The sequence below is a fragment of the Heloderma suspectum genome, chromosome 14, assembly GCF_057233095.1.
Source record: "Heloderma suspectum isolate Gila_16-S chromosome 14, 16-S_ref, whole genome shotgun sequence".
NCBI classification, from domain to species: Eukaryota; Metazoa; Chordata; class Lepidosauria; order Squamata; family Helodermatidae; genus Heloderma; species Heloderma suspectum.
Genome location: NC_139471.1, coordinates 20,153,600 through 20,178,577, shown reverse-complemented (window position 1 = coordinate 20,178,577; position 24,978 = coordinate 20,153,600). Strand labels below are relative to the sequence as shown.

The following is a 24,978-nucleotide window of genomic DNA, read 5'->3' as shown; positions in this document are numbered from 1 at the left end:
GGCAGTTCCCAGGCCACGGAGGGGCCGTCCCTGGCAAATGAACTGGGGCCACTGGGGCTGCCACGGCCCTTGGCAGGCAGCAGTTCACCAGGAGCAGCTTTCCCCATCCTCTGCCATCTTCTAGCTCGTCGCCACCTGCTGAGTTCCTCCGCTGCGCGTCCCCGCTGGGCTTCGGCCGGAGCCAGCCAGGGCTCGGAAGGCGCTCTCCGCGGTGCCGGCCGAGCTCCCAAGGGGCTCGGCTCCGCGGGCAGCTGCTCCGGCGCTCCGGCTGAAGCCCAGGGCCGAGCCGCGGCCCCACCGGCATCGCGGCCGCCGCTGCTCCCGCCCCTTCTCCACCGGTTGGACTTCGCCCTGCCTCGCCAAGGCGGCCAGAGCGGAGCCGCGCCTCGGGCAGGAGGGGGGCGGCGCAGGCGGCCCTCGCGGCCGCCGGGGCGACACGCCCATCGGCCCCGCCCGCGGCCAGGCCGGCCGGGCTGCGGGGCGTGGCCCGGGCGCCTCCGGCCCCGCCGGCTCCGGACTACAGCTCCCAGCGCGCCCCGCGGCGGCGGCGGCCCGCTTCCCGGAAGCGGCGGCGGCGGCGGCGCGGGCGGCGGCGGAGGAGGGGATGGAGCGCCCGGGCGGAGGCGCGGCCGGAAGCGCGCCCCTGCGCCCCGCGGACGGGGGCCGCCGGCAGCCGGAGGAGAGCGCGGCGGGCGCCGGCGCCGCCATGGCCAAGCAGTACGACACGGTGGAGTGCCCCTACTGCGACGAGGTCTCCAAGTACGAGAAGCTGGCCAAGATCGGGCAGGGCACCTTCGGGTGAGCGCCCCGCCGCCCCGCCGCGGCCCCCCCCGCCCCGCCGCCCCGCGGACCCTCCGCCGCCCCCGCCCCGCCGCCCCGCGGACCCTCCGCCGCCCCCGCCCCGCCGCCCCGCGGACCCTCCGCCGCCCCCGCCCCGCCGCCCCGCGGACCCCCTCCGCCGCCCCCGCCAGCGCGGCCCCAGTGGCCTCCTCCGTCGGCGCCCTGATTCATCCCCCCCTTTGCGCGCTCTCCTCTGTGGGCCCCCAGGCCGATCCCTCTTTTTGTAGCCCCCATGTCTCCTTTGTAGGCTCCCCCATTTGCCTCCTTTATAGGCTCCCTCGTTTACTTCCTTTATAGGCCCTCGATTCCTCTCCCTCTATGGTCACTCCTATAAGCTCCCACCATTTGCCTCCTTTATAGCCCCCTCCCATCCCATCCTTTGTAGCCCCCCTTTCCCTTTGCAGGCTCCCCCATTTGCCTCCTTTATAGGCTCCCTGATTCACCTCCCCCTTTTATGTGCTGTCCCCATTCACTTCCTCTGTGGGCCCCCAGGCCGATCCCTCTTTTTGTAGCCCCCCATGTCTCCTTTGCAGGCTGCCCCGTTACCTCTTCTGTAGGCTCCCTCGTTTACTTCCTTTATAGGCCCTCGATTCCTCTCCCTTTATGGTCACTCCTATAAGCTCCCACCATTTGCCTCCTTTATAGGCTCCCTGATTCACCTCCCCCTTTTATGTGCTGTCCCCATTCACTTCCTCTGTGGGCCCCCAGGCCGATCCCTCTTTTTGTAGCCCCCCCATGTCTCCTTTGCAGGCTCCCCATTTGCCTCCGTTATAGGCTCCCTGATTCATCTCCCCCCCCCTTTTATGTGCTGTCCCCATTCACTTCCTCTGTGGGCCCCCAGGCCGATCCTTCTTTTTGTAGCCCCCCCATGTCTCCTTTGTAGGCTGCCCCGTTACCTCTTCTGTAGGCTCCCTCGTTTACTTCCTTTATAGGCCCTCAATTCCTCTCCCTTTATGGTCACTCCTATAAGCTCCCACCATTTGCCTCCTTTATAGCCCCCTCCCATCCCATCCTTTATAGCCCCCCTTTTCCTTTGTAGGCTCCCCCATTTGCCTCCTTTATAGGCTCCCTGATTCATCTCTCCCCCTTTTATAGGCTCTCCTATAAGCTCTCTCTCCACCCCCACTTACCTCTCCTCCTTTACAGGCTTCCTTACAAGTTCTCCCCATTCACCTCCTCTACAGCCCCTCCTGTCCCATCCCTCTTTTTATAACCACCCTCCCCCTTTATAGGCTCCTTGATTCATCTCCCCCTCCTTTATGGACACCCCAGTCATCACCTTTATAGCCCCTTCTCCCTTCCTATGCCTTCTTTTATGACGGTCTACCCTAGCCTGGTGCCCTCCAAATGTCTTGGACTGCAACTCCCATCATTCCCAGCCAGCATGGGAGTTCCAGTCCAACACATGATGGGAGTTGCAGTCCAACACATCTAGAGAGCGCCAGGTTAGAGAAGCTGCTTTATAGCCTCTCCCTGGTTGCCTCCTTTGTGGGCACTCCAGAAAGGAGCCAGCCAGTATAGCCAATGGTGCAGAATGATGGAAGTTGTAGGCCGGAACATTTGGAAGGCCATAAGTTGCCCACTGCTGCTTTATACACTCCCGTTTCAGCTCCACTCTTGTCCCATGCTGGTTCTGGCAACCTATGTAAGGCAGAACGCCTTTCCTCCAGGAAGGCTTTTTGGTTCCTCACTGATTGCTTCTCTCCCCATGTCACCCTCTAATAAGAGCCCCCCCGCCGACTGCCTGAGATGCCTTGTTATTGATCCCACACTAATCTAATCCCCCCCTTTAGCCTGCTTGCCCCCCAGATTGGTTCTTGACATATGCATATGGTTCCCAAATAATTCTCCCCCATACATGCACTGGAATTCTTCTGTATCCACCCCCCAATGTCCCTCACTGGTTGCCCTTTGCCCTCATTAATTAATTGTAATTAGTTTATTATATTGTGCTCTTCCTCTAAGGAGCTTGGGGCGGCAAATGTGGTTCACGCTCCTCCTGTGTAATCCTCACAACAACCCTGTGAGGTAGACTGGCTGAATGGAGGAAGTGATGGGTCCACGCTTCCTTTCCCCCTCTGTCCCAGAAGCCCCTCACCGATTGCCTCTAAAGAAGGACACAAGAAGAGTCGGGGTGCTGCTGTCGTGGTTAGAGCAGCCCTCCAGATGGGACATACTACAGTTCCCATCACCCCCAGCCAGGACCCCCAGGGATGATGGGAGTTGCACTCCAACATATCTGGAGAGCAGGGAGGCTGAGTTAGAGTGGTGGGCGAAGGCAGGAGAGACATGGGTTCAAATGCCCACTCAGCCATGAAGCTCTCTGTGTGGGCCTTGGGCCAGACACTACCTTACAGGGTTGTTGTGAGGTTAAAGTGTGTGTGTGTGTGTGTGTGTGTGTGTTTGTGGTGGCAGCCATACTCGCTGTCTGGAGCTCCTTGAGGAAAAGGAACTATAAATGCAACGAATCAAAGACCAGCAGCCCTGCTGGTTAGACCAAAGGTCTGTCTCCAGCATCCTGCTCCCCAAGCGGGCAACCAGACGCCTCTAGGAATCCCACAGGCAGGATATGGCAGTTGTCTTCCACGGTTGCACCCTAGCAACTGGTATGCCAAGGTAGGTTGCCCCTGAACCTGGAGGGCCCCTGACACGTAGCCCCTCTCAGCTCCTTCCTGCCCAGACAAGTGACCCTCCTATGAAACGGCTTGTGAGGTCCCCCCTTTCTGCAATTTCTCATGTGGCTCCCAGAAAAAAAACTTGTCCTTTAACGGCTTCTTGGTTCCATCCCAAATGCCTCCTCGCATTGCATGGGGCCCACTAAATAGCCCCGTCCATTGAATATCATCTTTGACAATCCTTGCCCCCCACAAGCGCCCCTTCACCAATTGCTCAGGCCCCCCCTGAACTGTTTCCTGGCCCTGCAAAATGCCTCCCAGGTTGCCCGTGGTCCCAAAATGACTCCCACCAACGTCATTTTTGCCCCCACAAATGCCCCGGCGAGTGACACCATCCCAGACCCGCCCATTGATAACTCCCCACTGAACTGCTTCCTGTCCCCCTAACACATCTCCCACTGAACTCTCTCCTCCCCACAGAAACCTGACCCTGCCTTCGGATGCCTTGTGTGGTTGCCCCTTTAAACTCAAGTCACCATTCAGCTCTGACATCTGCTTTTTTGGGACGTGCCTTGGAAGAGTGCTTCTTCCACTGTGTCTCCACCTTGTGTCGGTTCTGGGCATCACCGTCCTGCCCAGTTCCCTCGTGTCTTTTTTTGCCTGCCTGCCTGCCTCATTCAATTTCTTAATCGCCCATCTGGCCGGTCACCTGGCTGCTCTGGGCAATGACAACAGTACAGTTTCAAACAATAAAATTACACATTAAAACATCGTATTTCTAAAAATACCCTAACCCACCCCAAATGCCTGCCTCAACAACCACGTTTTCAATGCATGGCGGAAGCTCATTAAAGAGAAGGCATGGCGGAATTCCCTAGGGAGGGAGTTCCACAGAGTGGGGGCCACCACAGAGAAGGCTCTTTCCCTCATCCTCACCAACCTAGCTGTCCTGGCTGATGGGACAGAGAGAAGGCCATCCGAGGCTGATCTTGTTGAGCGGCCTGTCTGGTGTTGCTGGAGGCGCTCCTTGAGGTAGGCTGGGCCGGAACCGTATAGGGTTTTGAAGATCAAAACCAACACCTTGAATTTGGCCCAGAAAATGACTGGTAGCCAGTGCAACTCCCTCAGCACTGGAGTGATGTGATCATGCCAGCGGCTGCCTTTAGTCATCTCTGGGGTCCTCTCCCTGCCTGCTTGGGAGTGTGAAAACCTTGGAGCAAAATTAAGAAGAGGGAAATGCAATCGCACACAGCTCAGACTTCTGGTTAAAACTTGAAAGCCACATTGGGCAGTGAGGCTCTTTGGATGTACAGTGGTGTTGCCTTCCCCAGCCTGGTTGCCTTTGAGATGTTTTGGACTACAACTCCCATCAGCCATGGCCAGTGGTCAGGGTTGATGGGAGTTGTGGTCCAAATATCTGGAGGGCCACAGATTGGGAAAGCCTGTCCAACAGTCAAAACCTAGTATCCTTTGAATTATAATGGAAAGCCAGTTACATTTTTGACCCAAGCTATCTATTGATGAGGTCTCTTGTTCCTTTTCTTCGACTATTGTGTGCAAGAACTCGCGGATGCCTGTCTGTCTGCTTGTGTTCTGGATATTCTTTGGTGTGTGTCCATGAAGCTTTTTTTTTGCCAGTGTCTGTAGTGCAGCAAACCATCTTCACCCCCTTGTAGCCCCCTCCCCCAAATTGTCTTTTCTTCTGGGTTGACCTTTTTCCACAAGTAGGATGCCATATGGCAGGGTTGGAGAAGCGGTGGCCTGATGTTGTTTGACTACAACTTCCATGTGCTGCAGCCAGCTTGGCCAGTGGTTGGGGATTATGGGAGTTGCAGTCTGACAACATCTGGAGGGCCATGAGTTCCCTACCTCTCCTTTGTAGGTAACAGCGCTCTTCCCCAACCTGTTGCCCTCTAGACATTTTTGTATTGCAAGTCCCACCAGCCACAGCTGGCATCCCTGACCATGCTGGTAGTTGTAATGCTAAATACCTGGAGGGCACCAGGTTTGGGAAGAGAGAAGGGATTAAAGATGGGATTTGGATTAGAGAGAGGGGCCACTTTACACTCTGCCTCGCTTTCTCACTCCCACAGGTACCCCCCTTTATCTTTGCAGACACAAATATATTTTAAAGAATCAAGATACATACATTCTGGAAAGTAAGCATGGTGCTGTTCCAGTGGTGGTGGCTGTGCATGTTTGCTTGCCCTAAGTCCATGGGTCCGGAAAACCGTCCTCCGCGTTCATGCCTGGGAGAAGATGGCGACTCCTGCGACACTTTTCACACGCTGGCTTAAATGTGTGGCTTTTCCTGTTAATACTTATGTCTAGAAAAGTCATGTTCTGAGCCAATTAAAAAAAAAAAGTCTCCTTGGGTTACATTAGGATCGCCTACGGAGGGGCCCTGCTGGACCACACCTAAGGGCCCTCTGGTGTCCCCAACAGAAACCAACCTGATGCTACTGGGAAGCCCACAAACAGGCCTCTTCCACTGTTTGTTTCCCAGCAACAGGCATTCCGATTCAGAATACTTCGGAGCCTAGATGTTCCGTTCAGCATTCCGTCTCTGCCAGATCAGGCTGAGGTTGAACGCTGCATCCGGGCTGGCCAGCCTAGAGTTCGCTTGGTTACTTCGCGTCCAAGGGCTCGGCGGCAACATCAACTGCCCAGTGCTCTCTCTGTCTTGGTACCCGCTCCCCACCCTGCCGCTCCTCGCCTCCTCGGCAGATCTTAACACTGTTCCCATCATCCCTACAGGGAGGTGTTCAAAGCGAAGCATCGTCAGACAGGCAAGAAAGTGGCGCTGAAGAAAGTGTTGATGGAGAATGAAAAAGAGGGGGTAAGTTTGCAGGGTGTGTGTATTGGGGTGGTAAAGCAGCTTGGATATACATCCTCTGTCCCCAATCAGTAGCCCTCCAGATGGGTTGGACTACAACCCCATCAGCAGCAGCTGGGTGATGGGAGTTGTAGTCCAACCCATCTGGGGGTCTCCGGGTTGGGGATGGAGAATGTAAATGTCTGAGCCTGGGGTGGGAAACTTGTGGTCCTCTGGATGCCATTGAGCTGCAGCCCTAGCCAGCACTGCCAGTGGTGTGGGGTGATGGGAATTGCAGTCCACAAGATTAGAGGGCCACAGTTTGCCCACCCCTGACCTAAGCCACGGCCCCCTCTGGTCACCCTTAACCAGTCTCTTTCCTCTTTTTCCGTCGTCCACATTGACACTCTGGTTGCGTTCACACAAAATACTACGCCAGGATTCCTCAGGATTCTGGCTTGTCATTTGCGAGCGACCGTGTTGCTGCACACTGTCCGATCGCTCCAGCTTGGCTCCTCCCCTCCTGCAAGTGGGCATGGCTAAACTAGCCAGGACCCACGAATGGAAGAGCAACGTCTCACGATGCTGAAACAAAGAGGTTATTTGTTAAAAGAGCCCAACACGGTTTGGCTATTTTTCTTTTAAGGCCTTCTTCAGGGGATTATAAAAAAAAAAGTCTGCAGAAATCCCTGTAATAAGGTCTCTTACTAAAATTCACTGGCAACTAGCCTGGAACTTACCAGGGTGGAAAAGCTGAGCGTTGCTTCTGAACTACGACTCCTGACCTTGTTCCAGGAGTGACAAACCTGGATCTGGAAGGGAGCTTCAGACCCTGGCTTCAGGCTCTGTAGGAACAGCCAGACAGGAGCCATTCGACAGCCGCGTCCATGACACTAATCCATGAGCAGTAAGCCACATCCTGGAGAATTCTGGTGTAGTGTTTTGTGTGATTGTGGGCAGTCTTGAGTGCAGCATTCCCCAACTTGGTGTCTTCCAGATGTGTTGGACTACAACCCCCATAAACCACTGGCCTGCTGGCTGGCTGGAGCTGATGGGAGTTGTAATTTGCCACTTTTTGGGGGTGCCATGACAGGGAAGGCAGCACGAATGCTTGTTAAACTGCTTAAGGGTCTCTCTCTATCTCTCTCTCTCTTTCTAGTTCCCCATCACAGCCCTACGGGAGATCAAAATTCTCCAGCTGCTGAAGCATGAAAATGTGGTGAATCTCATTGAGATCTGCAGGACCAAAGGTAAAAAAAAATTAAATAAGGGCTGCAACATCTAATTCAGCCTTCCCCAACCTGGTGCCCTCCAAATGTTTTGCACTACAACTCCCATCTGCCCCAGCCAGCCAGCATGGCCAATGTTCGGGCACACTGGAGGTTGTAGTCTGAAACATCTGGAGGGCACCAGGTTGGGGAAGGTTGATTTTAATTGCTTTAATTGGTTGAGCCGATTTATTTAGAAAGCACGAACCTGGACAGCCATTTGTCAGGGATGCTCTGACTTGGATTCCTGCATTGAGCAGGGGGTTGGACTTGATGGCCTTGTAGGCCCCTTCCAACCCTACAATTCTATGATTCTATGATCTATGGATGTTTAGACAAAAATGTCCTACAGCTCTCAGCATTCCCCAGCCAGTCATGCTGTCTAAACATGCATAGGGTTGCTCACTTAATGGACTTAAAAGGTGCCCCCAATTAATTGGGCAGCAGCGTTTGATTTAAAAACATACAAACAAGCGTTTATAAAAACCACAGATGGCAAACACCCTCCTGAGAGACATTTCCCTCTGTCTCTCTCTGTGATGGTGCCTTTCACAACATCTGTGTGCATCTTAAAACGGGGGGCGAGGGGAACCCTCCTGGGTTTAGAAAGACTGTTTTTACCCATATACACATTTAACTGATTGACCAACCATTCAGTCCAGTGCCTGCTTACCTGGAAGCAAGCCCCATTGAACTCTGTGGGGCTTACTTCTGAGTAGACGTGTGTAGAATTGTGCTCTGAAATTCTTATAATTAATTGATTAGATCATATTTAGACTTTAATTTAGATGCTACCTTTGCACACAATAAATTCTGCTCAAGGCTGCACACATATGATATATAAGAAACCCTAACATCCAGTAATGAATTTCAGTAACAGTATCTGCAATGATGCATTTCAAGACATGCCAACAATTCAGTAATAATATTTCCAACAACAATTAATTTTTAAAAAAGATTTTAAAGAGACCCACACAAATTGGCTAAGCCCCAAACTGTATAGATATTGGAAATCGGAGACATCAACAATCAGCCTCATAATAGCAGCTTTTTTAGCTTTTTCTTTCTGCTGAGATTGCCTCGTTCACCTGGGGCATTCTTACACTCCATTCCCCCCAACACTCAACACACACACACACACACACACATACGCACGCACGCTCCAGGGAGACTCTCACAGACTTAAACAGATAAATGTCCTACAACTCCCAGGAAAGAAGTCCTACATGCTAGCTGAGGAATGCTTGGAGTAATAGGACTTCTTTCGGTCTAAACATGCATAGGATTGTGCCCTTAACCAATTAGCCCTTCCTTCCCAGGACTAACTGGCATTAAGGAATATGTTTTAATTTACATGGGTGTGCGTATTACACACATGTAAACCAAACACATACATGATGGATTTTTTGGTGTTGAACTCTGGGCACTTAGAAAAACCTGGTACCCCAAAATCTAAGAGAGTCAGAAACCACAGACAAGGTCCTTGAAAGCAATTCTTTGTTTTATTAGAGAAGGATTTAAAATGAATTAAACACGCATCAGGGGAATTGGGACCATACATACATCAGGGGAATTTAGAATCATACATTAACACTGAGAAGGTTAAAAAGATCACAAGCATTTTAAAATCAGTTAAAGCTAGGTGCAATGGAGAAAAGTGTGTGTGTACATGCATTCGACAAAGGGTGAGGGAAGCATGGCACCTTAAAGAGAACAGTTTTAATCTCTAGCAAGGCGTGTGTCTGTGTAGCTGATTATGGAGAAGGGAGAAAGCATGGGTGGGGAGAAAGACGTTTCAGCCTCGCGTGATTTGAATGGGAAAGAAACTGACTTCTTTTGGGATTGTGGCGGCAGAGCAAATGCAGGGGTTTTGGAAGAAAGTCACGGGGAGGCTTAACAGAGCAAAAAGGAGCCAAGGGTCTTTGGAGTTCGTGGGCTTGGATATTAGGAAAAAGGGAGAAAAGGAGAAAAACTGGAGTTTGGAGCAATTGGAAGAAAAACAAGTTAATGCAAAGATTTACCTCTCCGTATCTGTTGACTTGTGAAGTGATGGAAGCTCTATTGAGCTCCTTCTCTGGAAAAGAAGGGGAGACAGAGAGAAGGAAGTGGGGGGTGGGTTGCTCTTCTGAGCAGCAAGGGCAAAGGGTCCTTCCCGAATGAGAAGATTCTTCTCTCTCCAAAATCCAGGGATCTGGTAGCTCTTTTTACCCCTCCTTTCAGGACTCAGTAATCAAAGTAGAAACCAGGTTCTTTGAAATTGCTCATTCGATGCTAGAAAATGGATTTTCAGGTGTCAGACATTGAGAGAAAAAGGAAGACAGCCTTTCTTTCTCCTTCTTGATGTGAGGAAAGCAGGGGTGGGGGAAGGTGATGGGTAATATTTTTGCAGAAATATCTGGCTATCAGAAGTCCGGGCGAGCAAGATAGGCTGGGTGATTTTGGTGACTGTGTTAAACAAAGACCTCACTAAGGTGACAAAAGGATTCATATAGACTTACACAGCACTGGAGTTTCAGGGTCTCGCAGCTTTAGAAAGGTATTGAATCTGTAACGTTTTGCTCCATTTGGCTTAAACAGGAAGGTTAGACATCGGCGTAGAATCTGTACTGGTGGAGGCGCCTGTGCTCATCCCCCTGAGGCTAGATCTGAAATGTGCAAGTGTTAATCCCGAGGAATTAAGGCAGGCGGAACACAATGGCTGGCCAGAAAGTTGTTTGCAGGATGTCAGTTAAGCAGTTTTACTTGGGGTGTGCAAGGCCGCGATATCCTGACGCAGGGTTGGGCAACACTGAGGCTGCATGCGCACCCCTTTGTGGCCCCTGCTGCTCCCCCCATTTTTTTTTTAGTGGGGGGCGGAATGGCATCTGTAGCAGCTACGGAGTGGTTCACCGCTGAATTTTGACAGCAGAGCAGCAAGTTGGGCTTTTTTCCCCCTGGGTGCCCCGCGGACTGTGTCCCACACTAAGGACCAGGGGGCAAAAATGGCCCCCAGACCTCTGGAAGTTACCCCCTCCTGTCCTGAGGGAACTCCCTTTTCTGCTTTTTACCAAGACCAAAAAATTCCCATTCTCCTTCCAGATACAGGCCCCTTCTCCCAAAATAGAAGCAGGGGGTGTTTAGATGGCCGGCAGTAGCAACTTGGTGCCCTCCAGGTGTTTCAGATCGCAACTCCCATAACCCTCAGCCATCATGGCCCATGGTCAGGGATGATGGGACTTGTAGTTTTAAACATCTGGAGGGCATCGGGCTTTGGATGATGGGCTAACTGCAAACCAGGTGGTGTGTGGGGAGTTTATGAGTGACAGGGGAGCACTTACGATTCGGGTGGGCATTTTGGTTGGTGTCCTTGGCTGGAGCCAGGAGCCTTCCATCTCCTCCTTTCCTACATCAACTCCTCCCAATGCATGGCATAGTGCCATTGGGTGGCAGGACAGCGTTTGGGGCCGATGCCCTCGCACCACCGCCCGCCTCTCGGGGCAGGGTGAGGCTCGAGAGCGCAGCCGCTTTTCTTTTGGTCCCCGCAGCCTCTCCGTACAACCGTTGCAAGGGCAGCATCTACCTGGTCTTCGACTTCTGTGAGCACGACCTGGCCGGCCTCCTCAGCAATGCCCACGTCAAGTTCACGCTCTCGGAGATCAAGAAAGTCATGCAAATGCTCTTGAACGGCCTCTACTACATCCACCGGAATAAGGTGATGAATCTCGCCCCGACACACACGCACACACGGGTTCCCCTTTCAGGGTTCCTGGTGTGACTGAAAATATGTCAGCCTTCCCCAACCCGGCGCCCTTCAGATGGGTTGGACTACAACTCCCACCACCCCCAGCCACTGGCTGGGGGTGGTGGGAGTTGTAGTCCAACCCATCTGAAGGGCGTTGGGTTGGGGAAGGCTGGAATAAATAATCGTGGCTTTGCCTGCCCGTGTCTTTCCACGATGTAGCTGCTTTAAAAAAAAAATAAAATTGCCTGGCTTTCTTCTCCAGATTTTGCACAGAGACATGAAAGCTGCGAATGTGCTCATCACTCGGGACGGCGTCCTGAAACTGGCTGACTTCGGCTTGGCTCGGGCCTTCAGCCTGGCAAAGAACAGCCAGCCCAACCGCTACACCAACCGGGTGGTGACTCTGTGGTACCGTCCTCCGGAGCTGCTTCTGGGTAGGTGAGACATGGGCAAGGGGAGAGAACTCCCCTTCTGCGCTACCTGTTAACAGCCGCTTTTCTTTGCCCTCCCTGTCATTGTCGTGGTTTGTTAGCCCACGTAAAGACAGTACAACGCGTGACACGCAGAAGCCATAACTCTAAAATTATGAATGCGCAATCAGTTGCAGTCGGAGCAGCACGGCAACAGTAGAAAACAGATGAAACGCTTGTACAGATAAATACATCTTGGACCGACATCGGCGTGGGAGGGACAGCTGAATCATCTCTCCTGGAAGGGAGCTCCAAGTTGGATTGCGACCACTGAGCCAGCTCTGTCACAGGTGGCAGCTTCATGGACCACAATTCTCAAGTGCATCACAAGCAGAACCTTCCTGGCTGACCTTAAAAGCCTGGTTGGTCAGTGCTGGGGAAGGTGCTTCAAGTGCCTGGGTCCTGAGCCATTTAGGGCTTCATACACTAGTACTAACACATATACACTAATAGTGTTCTCGGTTCTCCAAGTGTCGGTCTTTAACAACTCAGGACCAGGTTCTCTAAAGGGCCTCCTTCTCCCATACCATCCTGCCCGTATGCCAAGACCTATCGCGGGGGTCTTTTTTGCATGCTCGCCATTACAACTGGTGAGGTTGGCGTGCACCTGAGATAGGGCCGTCTCAGTGGTGGCCTCGAATCTTTGGAACTTCCGTCCAGCGAACTTTCGCCTTGCCCCTTCGACACTGCCATTGAGTCGAATGCCACTGGGCCTTGGAGACTTTCCTCTTCACGGCTGCCTTTGATTGACGCCATAGCTTAGGAGTTCGGAGTAGCTTCACAAAGTAATTGCACGTTTGTTCTGGCGCGATTGCTTTACAATTGTACGTTGTCCATTGCTTCTTTTTGTGCCTTGCTTTGTGAGGGCATGGCCCTTGAAAAGCAGCCTTAAAATACTTGAAATAAGTATGTTGCCAAAAGGGCACCATGCTGAGTGACTGTTGGAGGGGCAGGGAGGAAGAAATGGAGAACTGGTTGTGGTGGGGAGTGGGAACAGAGGATCCTGAAAGAGGGGAGGGGACCTGCCAGTTATGAACAGGAGGACTCCACGCTGCAACACTTTGTTGCAGTTCCCACTTGTCTGCTGAATTCCTTTTTCTCACCACATTTTTCCATCAAAAAGACCATGTTTGGCTGTTTATACAACACCATCAAGGTACATGGTGCTTTGCAGCATAAACAAAACAAATCACGCAATAGCAACAACAACCCAGGCAGACCCCTGCTCCAAGGAGCTTACAGTCTAAAGTTTGACAGTGAATAATAAGGCATGATGTATTTGCCTTTAGTTTCGTAGTCTTTGGCCTACTCCTCACTGAGGTAGTCCACCTGTGTCTGGGTTGTTCTACTTCAAAGTCAGGTGTGGGGCTCGCATGATGGAGTACTTCTCGGTTCCAAAACAAACAAATCAATAAATTCCTGCACACTGAAAGCTAGCATGTCAGAGAGAAGGGTTTTAGCCTACTCTTCTTCCTGACATCCTAGTTTTCTGTGAGGGGGGATGCTTTTTATTTTTTGGTGTTGAGGTGTATTCACGATGTATTATTCATGTGAATCCTGCACTTTGGCCTACGTAGGTCTTCAGAACAACTTAAAAGAATGTTTCTGTCCACCATTGGTGTTTCCAAAGTCTCTCCTGACACAGCTGTGTTGCCATTCCTTGGAGACCGGCCCCCACCCTTTGAGGAATCCAGCTTGTGTCATTCCACAGCCCTGAGAGAAGGTGTACTCTGTCCGTAAAACTGATGCTGTGTACACAAAGAGACAGCATAAAATGGTCGGCCCCACCCTTTCTGCACCCACCATTATTACATGGGTGGGCCTTAAAAAGGACGAATGCGCCTGTTTGCCCGCTTCTTAACCCCCAAAGCCTTCAGAACGGCTCTGGCTTTTGTTTATTTTTAGATTAAAATTATTTATATGTATCCTGTCCCGTCCCCCCAACACAAATTTCTAAACCATGTAGTGGAAAAATAAACAGAACAATAAAACGTGTTAAACATCACTATCCAATATGAAATCAGCAAACCAACTTAAGCAGCGGAAACCAATGATAAAATGTCTTTGGTAACGGCAAACACCCATGAAAAAATGGGAGTTTGTTGAACTTCCCTAAGGCGAGGGTCCCACAGCTGCGATGTCACTTCCAAAAAGGCCGTGGCCCTGACACACACCAAACAAGTATTTGCTAATGACGGGTCACAGCGTGGCACCCGTGATGCAAATCTTAATGCTGCAACAGCTTCATATGGGCGAAGGCGGTTCCTCAGATACCCTGGAAGGACTACTGCAATGACTGATTCATGGGGCTGCCCTTGAAGACAGTTCGGAAGCTGCAGTTTGAAACACAGCAGCCAGGATTTTCCGTGGGTAGCTCGCTGAGAACATACCTCGCCTGCTTTGAAAGGTCTACGCTAGCTAATGGGTTGCTTCCGAGCTCAGTACAAGCTGCTGTTTTTCACCTTTTAAAGCCCTTCGTGGCTTGGGAGCCAAGTTATGTAAGGACTACTGTCCCTTATATCAATAAGATCTTCCACTGATGGTGTTGGCACTCCAAGAAAGGCCCCAGAGATGAAGCGGGTGGCACAAAGGAGAGAGCCTCCTCATCTCTGCACCTTGGTTGCAGAGTTCTCTCTTTTAGGTGTCTGGTTAAGACATTTTAATTCTCTCGGGCAGTGTAGTTTAAGTATTGAAAGGACTCTGTATTTTAAACAGTGGAAATGATGTTTTAAATAGATATTTAATTGCGGTGTATTTTAAAATGTTTTAAGCTGCGGTCTTAAACAGTTACCTGAGGTAAGTCCCATTGAATTCAGTGGGACTTTTTTCTGAGTAGACAGAAAGTTGTTAATATAAAACATTATAAATTTATATTATAACATTATAAATTTATATTAAATGTTTAAATTTAAACATTTATAAATTTAACATTAAAGTTGTTAATATATCCCTTGTTACCATTTTGTTTTTAATTTGGCTTGCACATCGGCTGGTATAAATATTATGAACAGTATATAAATGCCTTAAATAAATAAAGCTGAGAGCTGGTGTGGTGCAGTGGTGAGAGTGTTGGACTGAGAGCCAGGAGATCCAGGTTCAAGTCCCCACTTGGCCATGGAAGCTCACTGGGTGACTTTGGGCCAGTCACAGATTCTCAGCCCAACCTACCTCACAGGGCTGTTGTTGTGAGGATAAAACAGAGGTGGGGGAGGATTATGTATACCGCCTTGGGTTCCTTAAGGAGGAAAAAAGGTGGGATATAAATGCAATCAATCAGTCAACAAAATCAAATAAATCCTGGCCTGTTTCAGGCTTGAAAGTCAAGCCTGGAAACAAATTGGTCCCCTGTGTCATTGCAGCACGATTGCTCTCGAAGCGAGTGGGCGGGTCCTGGTTAACCCAGATTCATGTGAGGTTCTTCTGTTCAGGGGAGCGAGATTACGGGCCGCCCATTGATCTCTGGGGCGCAGGCTGCATCATGGCCGAGATGTGGACTCGAAGCCCCATCATGCAAGGGAACACGGAGCAGCACCAGCTCACCCTCATCAGTCAGCTCTGTGGCTCCATCACCCCAGAGGTAGGTCCTTGAGGCTCTTAAGGTCTGGAACCAGGAGGCACCCCCTCGTCGTGTGGTGAAACATTGCCAATCCACGGTGGGGTATGACTTGAGCTGCCTGCCCCACACCCTCAGTTACGAGCAGAGTGGTGTGTGAGCCACAGTGGCTGGGAATTATGGGAGTGGCAGGGCGCTGGGTTCGGGGAGGCGGGTCTAACCTAGTCTGGTGCTGCTTACCTACGTTGCCCTCTAAAGCAGCTGTTCCCAACCATGGGTCCCAAGAGGTGTTGGACCACAGCTCCCGTGATCTCCAGCCAGTGTGGCTAATGCTCGGGGATGATGGGAGTTGTAGTCCAACATCCGGGGACTGGAGGTTGAGAAAGGTTCTCTGAAACCCTGCTGTCAAATATGGAATGACCTTCCCCCTTCACAGAGACAAGCTTCAGGCTATCACTTCTTTATTTTGCTAGGAACTGACTTCTTTACAAATGCAGATTCCAGGAACATTCTCAGACTCCCTCAGGCTCCTAAACTACTAATCCACGATACCTAATGGAGTTGCCTGCAGTTTGGTTGTGAATCTCTCTCAGCTGGACTTGCTTCGCAAGCTCCCTCCTACGCTGGCTTCCAAGAGTGGCTATCCTGGTGGAGCATCCAAGCCCTGCCCCTAACTTTTCCCGCTGTGCTTTGCAAAGTGCTTTAGCAGCTCTCAAGTCACGCCCCTCTTCCTCCTTGAGAGATCTCTCGATGGAGTGAGGGGGCAGCAACTCAGCCTGGGCCATCTGTTTGTCAAGGCCTTTGGAGGAATCTCTCCCAGCGTCTGGGCTCACGAGGGAGGGTCCCTCCCCCGGCCTCTGATCTAGCTGCTCCAACTCTTGTCAGACATGTCAAGGTGCTTACACTCATCCCTGACACCTGCTGTGAGCATATGTAGTAATATGCTCCCAGTCCACCACCTAAGGCCCTCCGAGGGCTCTCTGCTGCCGCTGCCTAATGTGAGACTGGTAGCCACACGCAGGGGGACCTTTGCCGCCCCTCTGTTGCAGAACAGCCTGCCGGTTGATATGTGCCTGCTAACCTCGTTGAAGGTTTTTAAGCGGGCGTTAAAGACGCCGTGAATCTGGCAGGCCTTCCCTTTTGAGAACTCTTGCTCCTTTTGCTGACTGTGTATACTGTTGTTAAGCAGTGTTGTTTTAAGCTGTGTTTTATTGTTGGATTTTTAAAACAAATCGTTTTTAGTTCAAAGTTGTTTTAGTTATATGTTGTTTGTCCGTATGTATTATGTAAATGGTTTTTAAACGTTGTATATTGTATTTTCATGTTTTAACTTTTGTAAACCGTCCAGAGAGCTTCAGCTATGGGGCGGTATAGAAATAATAATAACCACCACCAACAACAACAGTAGTAAGCCGTAGCATGTGGGGTTCCAGGATAAGAGTGGGACGGTGCATTTAAAGAGATGGCATAAGTTTTGCCCTTTTGGCTGTACCTCATCGTTCACCTACCCTGAGCCCCCGACACGGGGGTGGATTTAATTAACTGGTAGTTAACGTTTTTACAATGGTTATATTTATGGTGAGGCTTTAGACGCAGTGCTGGTGCCCGGTTTTGGAGGGCCCCGTTGGGCAAAACGCCTTCAGTGAGTCTGCCTCCCTATTACCAGCACTGTTGCCAGCAGATACTTTTTCTCCTCATTGCTTCCACCTGCTTGCTTGCCAGGCAGAGAGCCAGTGAGCAAGCAGGCAGTGTCAGCTGCACCTCCTCCTTGCTTTACAACGCCACCGTTGTCTGGGCCAGAGCGAGAGGCGGGGGAACAAGCAGGTTGCAGGAGTGAAGAGGACCAGCTCCAGGGAGCTTTTGTCAGTGGGCCCCTGCTGGGTGTGGGACCTTGGCAGGTGTCCGACCATGCCTATCCTTGACGTCAGCCCTATTCCTAGCCTGCCCTTTTATTTATTATTTTTTAAAGTTTCTCAGGCCAGTTCGACAGCATTAGGGCTGCAATTCTTGGAGCACTTAATTTTTGAGTAAACATGTAAGTATGTATATAGGATTGTGCTGTGCAAGACAAACTACAACCCATTAAAAATAGTAATACAGCAACATGCAAGCTAACAACAAGAAAAAAACACCACATAAAAGTGGCATAGAGCCCACTTGGAAGGAGTACAAGTATTTAAAATTTTCTATGAAAATGAAGTTTTTGCCTGTTGCCGGAATCAAAAGTGGGTGCCAGGCAAACCTTCCTGGGGAGAGCAAAAGTGGGGCACCACCACTTAGAAGGCCCTCTTGTGCTTTGCCACCCACCTTGCCTCTGCTGGCAGGGTTCCTGGAGGAAGGTCTTATTACAGTCAAGCTGATAAGAAGGCAGACAAGCCTTAAATATCCTGGTCCCAATCTACCTAAGATTTGAAAGGTATGCATCAGCACCTTGGAATTGTGCCTGGAATCTTGATCAGAAGCCAGCCCAGCAACTTCAACACTTGTTGAGTTGCGATTTCCAATGCTGTATGGGCAGCCTAGCAGCTGTGTTTTAAACCAACTGCAATTTTGAACAGTCTTCAAGGGTAGCCCCATGTACAGTCAGGGCCAGAAATATTGGAGCAAGGATAACTGTTTTGGCAGTTGGCCTCTGTACACCACCACATTGAAGTTGAAAGGAAACACACCCAGATGGGAGTGAAGTCAGGACTTTCAGCTGTAATTCAAGGGGTTTGAAAAAGTGGGGCACTAACCATCCAGGAAGGACAGCCAGTGGCATACACCCTCCCCCCCATTGTTGGTGGCTCATAAGTAATGGAACGAATGGCTGACAAGCAGCTGCATGGCCAGTTGTGGCCTGTTTCCTGGGTACCCCATGGCCAATCAAGCAGATAAAAGGCCTGGAGGTGGTTCTGAGTGCTACATTTGCATTTGGTAGCTGTTCACTGGAACTCCCAACATGAGGTCCAAAGAGGTGTCCATGCGAGTGAAGGAGGCCATCATTAGGCCGAGGAAACAAAATAAACCCATCAGAGAGATAGCAAAAACAGTGGGAGGCGGCCAACACAACACTTTGGAACATCCTGGAAAAGAAGGAATTAACTGGCAAGCTCAGCAACAGCAAAAGGCCTGGAAGACCACGGAAGACAGCTAAAGTGGATGACCACAGAATTCTGCTCATGGTGAAGAGGAACCATTTCATAACATCTAGCCAGGTCAAGAATGCTCTTGTGGAGGTAGGCATGTCATTGTCAACATCTACAGTCGAGAGACGGCTTTATGAATGTAAATACAGAGGCCTCACAACAAGGTGCAAACCACTGGGAACGCTCAAGAACAGACAGGGCAGATTTGCCAGCAAACACCTAAAAAGCCTGCCCAGTTCTGGAATAAGATTCTTTGGACTGATGAAACCAAGATTGACTTGTACCAGAATGATGGGAAGAGAAAAGTATGGAGAAGGAAAGGAACAGCTCATGATCGAAAGCATACCACATCCTCTGTCAAACATGGTGGAGGCAGTGTTATGGCATGGGCAGGTATGGCTGCCAATGGAACCAGGTCACTGGTGTTTATTGATGACCTGACTGCTGATAAAAGCAGCAGGACGAATTCTGAAGTGTATAAGGCTATACTTTCTGCTCAGAGTCAGCTGAATGCTGCCAAACTGATAGGGCGCCGCTTCATATTGCAGATGGATAATGACCCAAAACATACAGCAAAAGCTACCCAAGAGTTTCTGAAGGCAAAGAAGTGGGATGTTCTTCAATGGCCAAGTCAGTCACCTGATCTCAACCCAATAGAGCATGCTTTTCACTTACTGAAGACTGAAGGCAGACAGGCCCACAAACAAGCAGCAGCTGAAGGCAGCTGCAGTAAAGGCCTGGCAAAGCATCTCGAGGAAGGAAACTCAGCATTGGGTCATGTCCGTGGGTTCCAGACTTCAGGCAGTCATTGACTGCAAAGGATTTTCATCCAGGTATTAAAGGCGATCCTTAAGTTTGAAATGATGTTGGTTTGTTCCGTTACTTATGAGCCACCAACTATGGGTGTGTGTGTATGCCACTGGCTGTCCTTCCTGAATGGTTAGTGCCCCACTTTTGTCAAACCCCTTGAATGACAGCTGAAAGTCCTGACTTCGCTCCCATCTGGGTGTGTGTCCTTTCAACTTCAATGTGGTGGTGTACAGAGGCCAGCTGCCAAAACAGTTATCCTTGTTCCAATATTTCTGGCCCTGACTGTGCAACACATTGTAGTTGTCTTAAATGATGGCTTGAAATGTTTCTGTTTACCGTTTAAATTTGTTTCCTTATAACCACTGGTTATAAAGTTGGTTTAGAGAAACAAACAAACAAACAGAGGTTTTCTTGGCATTTTGAGTCTGGAATGGGGCTCTCTCTCTTCTCCCACTGAATTCAATCTTCTGCCGATAACATTTTAGGTCTGGCCAAATGTGGATAAATATGAACTCTACCAGAAGTTGGACCTGCCCAAAGGGCAAAAGCGCAAGGTGAAGGAGCGACTCAAGGCCTATGTCAAAGATCCGTACGCTTTGGATCTCATAGACAAATTACTGGTGCTGGATCCAGCCCAAAGGATAGACAGTGACGACGCCCTCAATCATGACTTCTTCTGGTCTGACCCGATGCCCTCTGACCTCAAGAACATGCTCTCCACCCATAACCAATCCATGTTTGAGTATCTGGCTCCACCCAGGAGGAGGGGCGGACACATGCCGCAGCAGCCGGCCAATCAGGGCAGGAATCCAGCTGCGACCAATCAGACAGAGTTCGACCGAGTGTTCTGATTGCTGTGGGTTTAAAATGGAGGAAGAGAAGATGCGCATGTTATTTTAAAGTACTGACGTTTAGTTGTTTTTTCTTTTAATGGGACGACACAGTTCAGTTTTGGCTGTTTTCGACTCTCTTGTGAAAAAGAGCCTGTATCCGAGGGTTGCAGGGCTAGGTCAAGATGGAAACACATAAAGACATTACAGAATTCCAGGCGACCATAATTGATGAATTGCTGCTTTTCCGCGCTTGTTGCTTTCCGAGGTCCTGAATTGATCTCCTTGAACTCTTACGGAGCCGAAGGACCTTCCTTGACTTCCTGAGCTCCAGTACTTCCAGGCAAGTGGGTAGCCATTGCAAGTTCAGTCCCTGGGCCGTCCCATCACTTGCCACAATGGGGAGAAGCTGTGGTGGATTGATGGGTGGGGTGCGCATGAAATCACGCACTGCCCTGTGGCATTGCAGAGCATGGCAGTGGGAGGGGTGGGCGAGCGGGCATGGCCTTGAGTCCAAGAACACGCAAGGGCTTTCTTTCTTGCTGTGGGGGCCCATCCACTCATGCCTGGAAGCTCCGCCCGTATCATGTGATTGGCAGATTGGGCTGACCTATGGGTAGGCTGCGACAGCTGATGGATTCTCCCGCTTTTCCTGACTTGACAGGTGGTCCCTCTACGGTGGCTGAAGGGAACAAGGACTCCACCTTTCCAGGGTTGGTACCAGATTCAGGCATGCTTCAAGCAGACCCACTGAAATCGATGAGATTTGAGCTAGTTGTGATTTCAGTGGGTCTGCTCCCGCCTTCCCGAACCAGATGCTCCCCAGATGTCTTGGACTGCAGCTCCCAGTATTCACTGGCTTGGAATGCTGGGAACTGCAGTCCAACACATCTGGGAGCACCAGGTTTGGGAAAGCTGGTCTACTGGAAGTATAATTACATCTGGATCCCAACCCTGATCTCCTGTTTCTGGAGTCACCAAAGGATGGGCATCTAACCTCTTTGCTGCTGTGCCTTTTGGGATTCCTGTTTCAACCCACAAATGTGGGGCTTTTTTGCTTTTCTTGGTGGAATCTGAATTTAGCTCTGTCCGGAATCTCCTGTAGAGCATCTTCTTTTTTTTTTTAATTTAGTGGCAGAAGTAAATGTTCACTTCTTTGGACCTAGAAAACATGTAAAGGGCTCTCATTCTCTTCCCCTCTGGTAAGACCTGGGCATCCTGGGTACAGGTGGGAGAATTGTCCATAATGAACCTCATCATGTTTTGCTTCAAAAAAAAAATAAAATAGCGCTATGAAGAATGCTGTAAACTGTAATTAAAAGTATTCGCTTTAATATCTTGTACTGCGTGAAACCCTCTTGAATGGTAAGATTGCAGAGTTTAACAGTGGTGTGTAGTGGCTCACTGTCAGACTAAGTATGGGGAGATCTTTGTTCAACCCCCCTCCCCAAGTGATGCTCATTGGGTGATTTTGGACCAGTTTCACACTTTCTCCCTAATGCCTAACCTATCTCCCAGGACTGTAGTGGGGATAAAATGGGAAAACTATGTATGCCACCTTAATAAAACTTAATAAAAAATAAATGCCATTCTGATCTGGAGGGGGTTGGACGTGGTCCATTCTCATGGATAAGAGGACATGGTCTCCCTGGTCTGTGCCCCTTGGGATGACGAGCTGAGCAGCATCTGAATCACCTACATATCTGCCTTGGCAGGAAATGTGGAAAAGCAGAGTGTGCCCCCAAGAGACCAGAATCTGGGTCCTTCAGATGCATAGGCCTCAGGTGGGGAACCTCAGGTCTGGGGTCTGAATCCAAACCTCCTGGGTCCCAATCTGATTGTCGGGTTCCCCTGATAGCCACTCCCTTTCCTCCAGCCCCCAATCGTTGGGTGGTTTCCTGACTTTTCTGTAGTTTTCCCCCCATTCTAATAAAACATTAAAATGCCTCCCTTGAGGCTGAGTTCCTGACAGTAAGAGATTTAAGATACAATATGCTGGCATTTTTGGCCCCACCCCTTTTCCTTTGCCCCCGCCCACCACTGGAATGCAGCCCCCGAGTGCTTCTCTGAAATTGGATTAGGCCCTCCAGCTGAAAAAGGTTCCCCACCCCTGCCTTAGGTGGTGCTGCCCACAGGTGAGCATAGTTATGCAGAACATGACTCCTTGCAATCCCTCTTGACTCCCCCCGCCCCCAGGTACTGGAATATATGGGAACTTGTTTCTCCATGGATACACTCCCCAACCCCCTCCCATGGCAATGTCTGGGGCTGGCTTGGAAGTGTGTCCATACACGTTCTCGTAATAGATTTCTCCATGTCATCCAAGGTGGTCAGCAGACGTCATTTTCAATGGCTCCAAAGAGTGCTGCTGTAACTGGGGCCAGCCCTACCATTAGGCAGAGTGAGGCGACTGCCTCAGGCAGCAGATGCTGCAGGGAGGCAGTGGCGGCTTCCCGGCTGTTCCTCAGAAACTCTCCGTCTGTTTCCCTCCATTGGAGGTCAGAGCTGTGTATGTCACGCAACCTAAACAGGGGCCCTTTAAGCTAACTTGCTGCCTCTGGTGCAGGGAGGACACTACCCCCATCACCAGTGTTGAAGTACGATTCAGCTGCCAGTCCAGTCAACTTCTGGACGTAGACTGGAGAGGGGGGTGCCAAGTTGTCCTTTGCTGCAAAATCTCTCGGGCCGGCCCCGGTTGCAGTGGCAGGAATTGCTGCAGGAGCACGCTTGTGGGGTAAGACGTCATGCAATAACACGCTTAAGCTCTTGTGTGAATCAGCCCTGACAGAACGCTGCTTTCTTCCTTAAGTCCTTGTGTTGCCTTCTCGTTGGTGAAATGCAAGTAGACGAAACAGCCCAACCAGGAGGGTTGGAGACCAGGGCTTAACAGTCCTTTGAGTCATATGCTAACCAAACAAAACGTTGGTGGGGGAGAGAGGAGGGCTATTCGATGCAGAATGCAACCTTCCGTGGCCTCTATCCAGTTGTTGTTTAACCAGCCTCAGGAGCCACTCGGAAGCATTTGTGCACATTCTGCCACAGGGCAAGAACAAATGGGCAGACCCGTCAGTCTGGCGCTTCGGAGTGGAAAGACGGAAGATCCGAGAAACGTTCAAGGTAAATTTCTGCTCACCCTGTGCAGGGCTCCGAGCGATGTGAACTCTGTCTCGAGCGGGAGGAAAGTGGGTTACGGTGGTGCGCGTTGCTGATCAAACATTGGGCAGGGTGTGCGTGGTACACATGGCTTGCGCGGGCTTTCAACATGGGAAGGGGGACCAAAGGAAACAAAGTGTGTCTTTTTGGAGGGACTCCACGTTCCATGAGCCATGCCGGAATGCTTCCAGGCTGGATTATTGCAGTGATCTCTAGGTGAGGAGCTGCCTTTAAAAACTGTGTCTAGTTGGGTGGACGTTGTTGGGAGAAGTTTAAGAACATGGGAAGCTGCTTTATACTGAGTCAGAGCCTTGGCCCATCTAGCCCAGTATTGTGGACGCTGACTGGCAGCAGCGGCTCCCCAGGGATTCAGAGAGGATTCCTCCCCAGCCCTACCTGGAGCTGCCAGGGATTGAACCTGGGACCTTCCGCCTGCAAAGCAGGGGCTCTACCACTGAGCCACAGTCCCTCCCAACCGTTGGGCATTGGGTACATATCTTAGGGCAGGTAGTTAGAAGGCCATCAGGATCCTCCCAACTGGGGGTGGGGCCTGGGTGTTAATATCTTTTTATTTAGATTATGTACATGTTAACCTACCTTACAGGGTTGTTGTGAGGATAAAATGGAGAGGAGGAGGATCATGCATGCTGCCTTGGGCTCCTCGGAGGAAAAGACAGGATGTAAAAGTAACAAATAAATAAATACGCGTCTTCTCTCATCCTCTCTGTCACCACCACTGCATCTAGAGCCTAATTTAAATGCTGAGAGATATGGTAAGCAATCTATCAACTGATAAATGAAAATGTCTGCTCCATCACAAGAGCCCTGCTGGATCAGACCAAGGGTCCATCTAGTCCAGCCTTCTGTTCTCACAGTGGCCAACCAGCTGCCCACGGGAAGCCCACAAGCAGGACATGAGAGCAACAGCACCCTCCCGCCCATGTTTCTTGGTTTACCATCCTGATGGAAGAGTTCTGGAGAACACGAATGCTTGCGTGCTATTATGTGCATTGGCATAATAACTATATTGCCCCAATACAGATTTAAAGGGTCATAGTTTGCATTTCTAGTACAAGGGTCATAGTTCGCATTTCCAGTACAAGCTGACGGGCCCTTGTCCCTACAACAGCACTTTCCCCAACCTGGTGCCCTCCAGATGCTTTGGACTTCAATTCCCATCAGGTGTAACCAGCATGGCCAATGGTCAGGAATGCTGGGAGTTGTAGTCCAAAACATCTAAAGGGCACCAGTTTAGGGCAGGCTACTCGGTGGCCTTAATAGCTATACTTCAACCAACTTTTCACAACCTTGGGCCCTCAGATATTGTTGGCCTACATCTGCCATCATCCCTGACCATTGGCCATGCTGCCTGGGGATGATGGAACTTGTCGACCAACAACAACTGGGTACCCAACATTGGGAAAGGCTGCAACTCTGAATAGTGTTCCGATTTCTAGCTTCCCAGTCGGAGCTAGTATTCTGTGTTCCCCAACTCGGTGTCCTTTAGCTGCGTTGGACTACATCTCCCATCATCCCTGCCCTATGGCCCATGCTGGCTGAGGCTGACGGGAGCCGTAGCCTTGAATTTTTGGAGGGCACCAGGTTGAGGAAGTGTTACAGGTATCAGCACTTTCTATTTTTACCTGAAGTTCTGTGCGACAGTCACTCTAGTCCAAACCTCCCCAACCGGGAGCCCTCCAGATCTTCCGGACTTCAACCCACATCAGCCCCAACTAGCATGGCGAATGCTCAGGAATGCTGGGAGCTGATGTCCA

General features: G+C 50.5%; 1 protein-coding gene across 3 annotated transcripts; it reads left to right on the top strand.

The window, feature by feature from the left end:
- The first annotated feature begins 510 nt into the window (after window positions 1–510).
- CDK9 (cyclin dependent kinase 9) lies at window positions 511–24,978 on the top strand. Of its 3 annotated transcripts, XR_014785916.1 has the most exons (8): window positions 515–798; window positions 6,213–6,294; window positions 7,430–7,520; window positions 11,063–11,229; window positions 11,522–11,693; window positions 15,158–15,306; window positions 19,706–20,780; window positions 20,838–24,978. XR_014785916.1 is itself a non-coding variant. In XM_084821064.1 (7 exons), exons 1-7 carry the CDS (start codon window positions 605–607, stop codon window positions 20,069–20,071), a joined length of 1,182 nt encoding a protein of 393 aa, XP_084677190.1. In that variant the 5' UTR covers window positions 511–604; the 3' UTR covers window positions 20,072–24,978. The 3 variants fall into 3 exon arrangements, 2 of the variants coding, with proteins under 2 accessions (XP_084677190.1, XP_084677189.1); XM_084821064.1 differs by having other exon boundaries at window positions 511–759; window positions 19,706–24,978; XM_084821063.1 differs by having other exon boundaries at window positions 19,706–24,978.

Bases quoted from the DNA above. Each gene is read 5' to 3' on its own strand.
- CDK9 (XM_084821063.1), top strand. From the start codon at position 605: ATGGAGCGCCCGGGCGGAGGCGCGGCCGGAAGCGCGCCCCTGCGCCCC. The intron at 6,295-7,429 runs GTAAGTTTGCAG...CTCTCTTTCTAG, and splicing joins TGGAGAATGAAAAAGAGGGG to TTCCCCATCACAGCCCTACG. The intron at 15,307-19,705 runs GTAGGTCCTTGA...ATAACATTTTAG, and splicing joins GTGGCTCCATCACCCCAGAG to GTCTGGCCAAATGTGGATAA.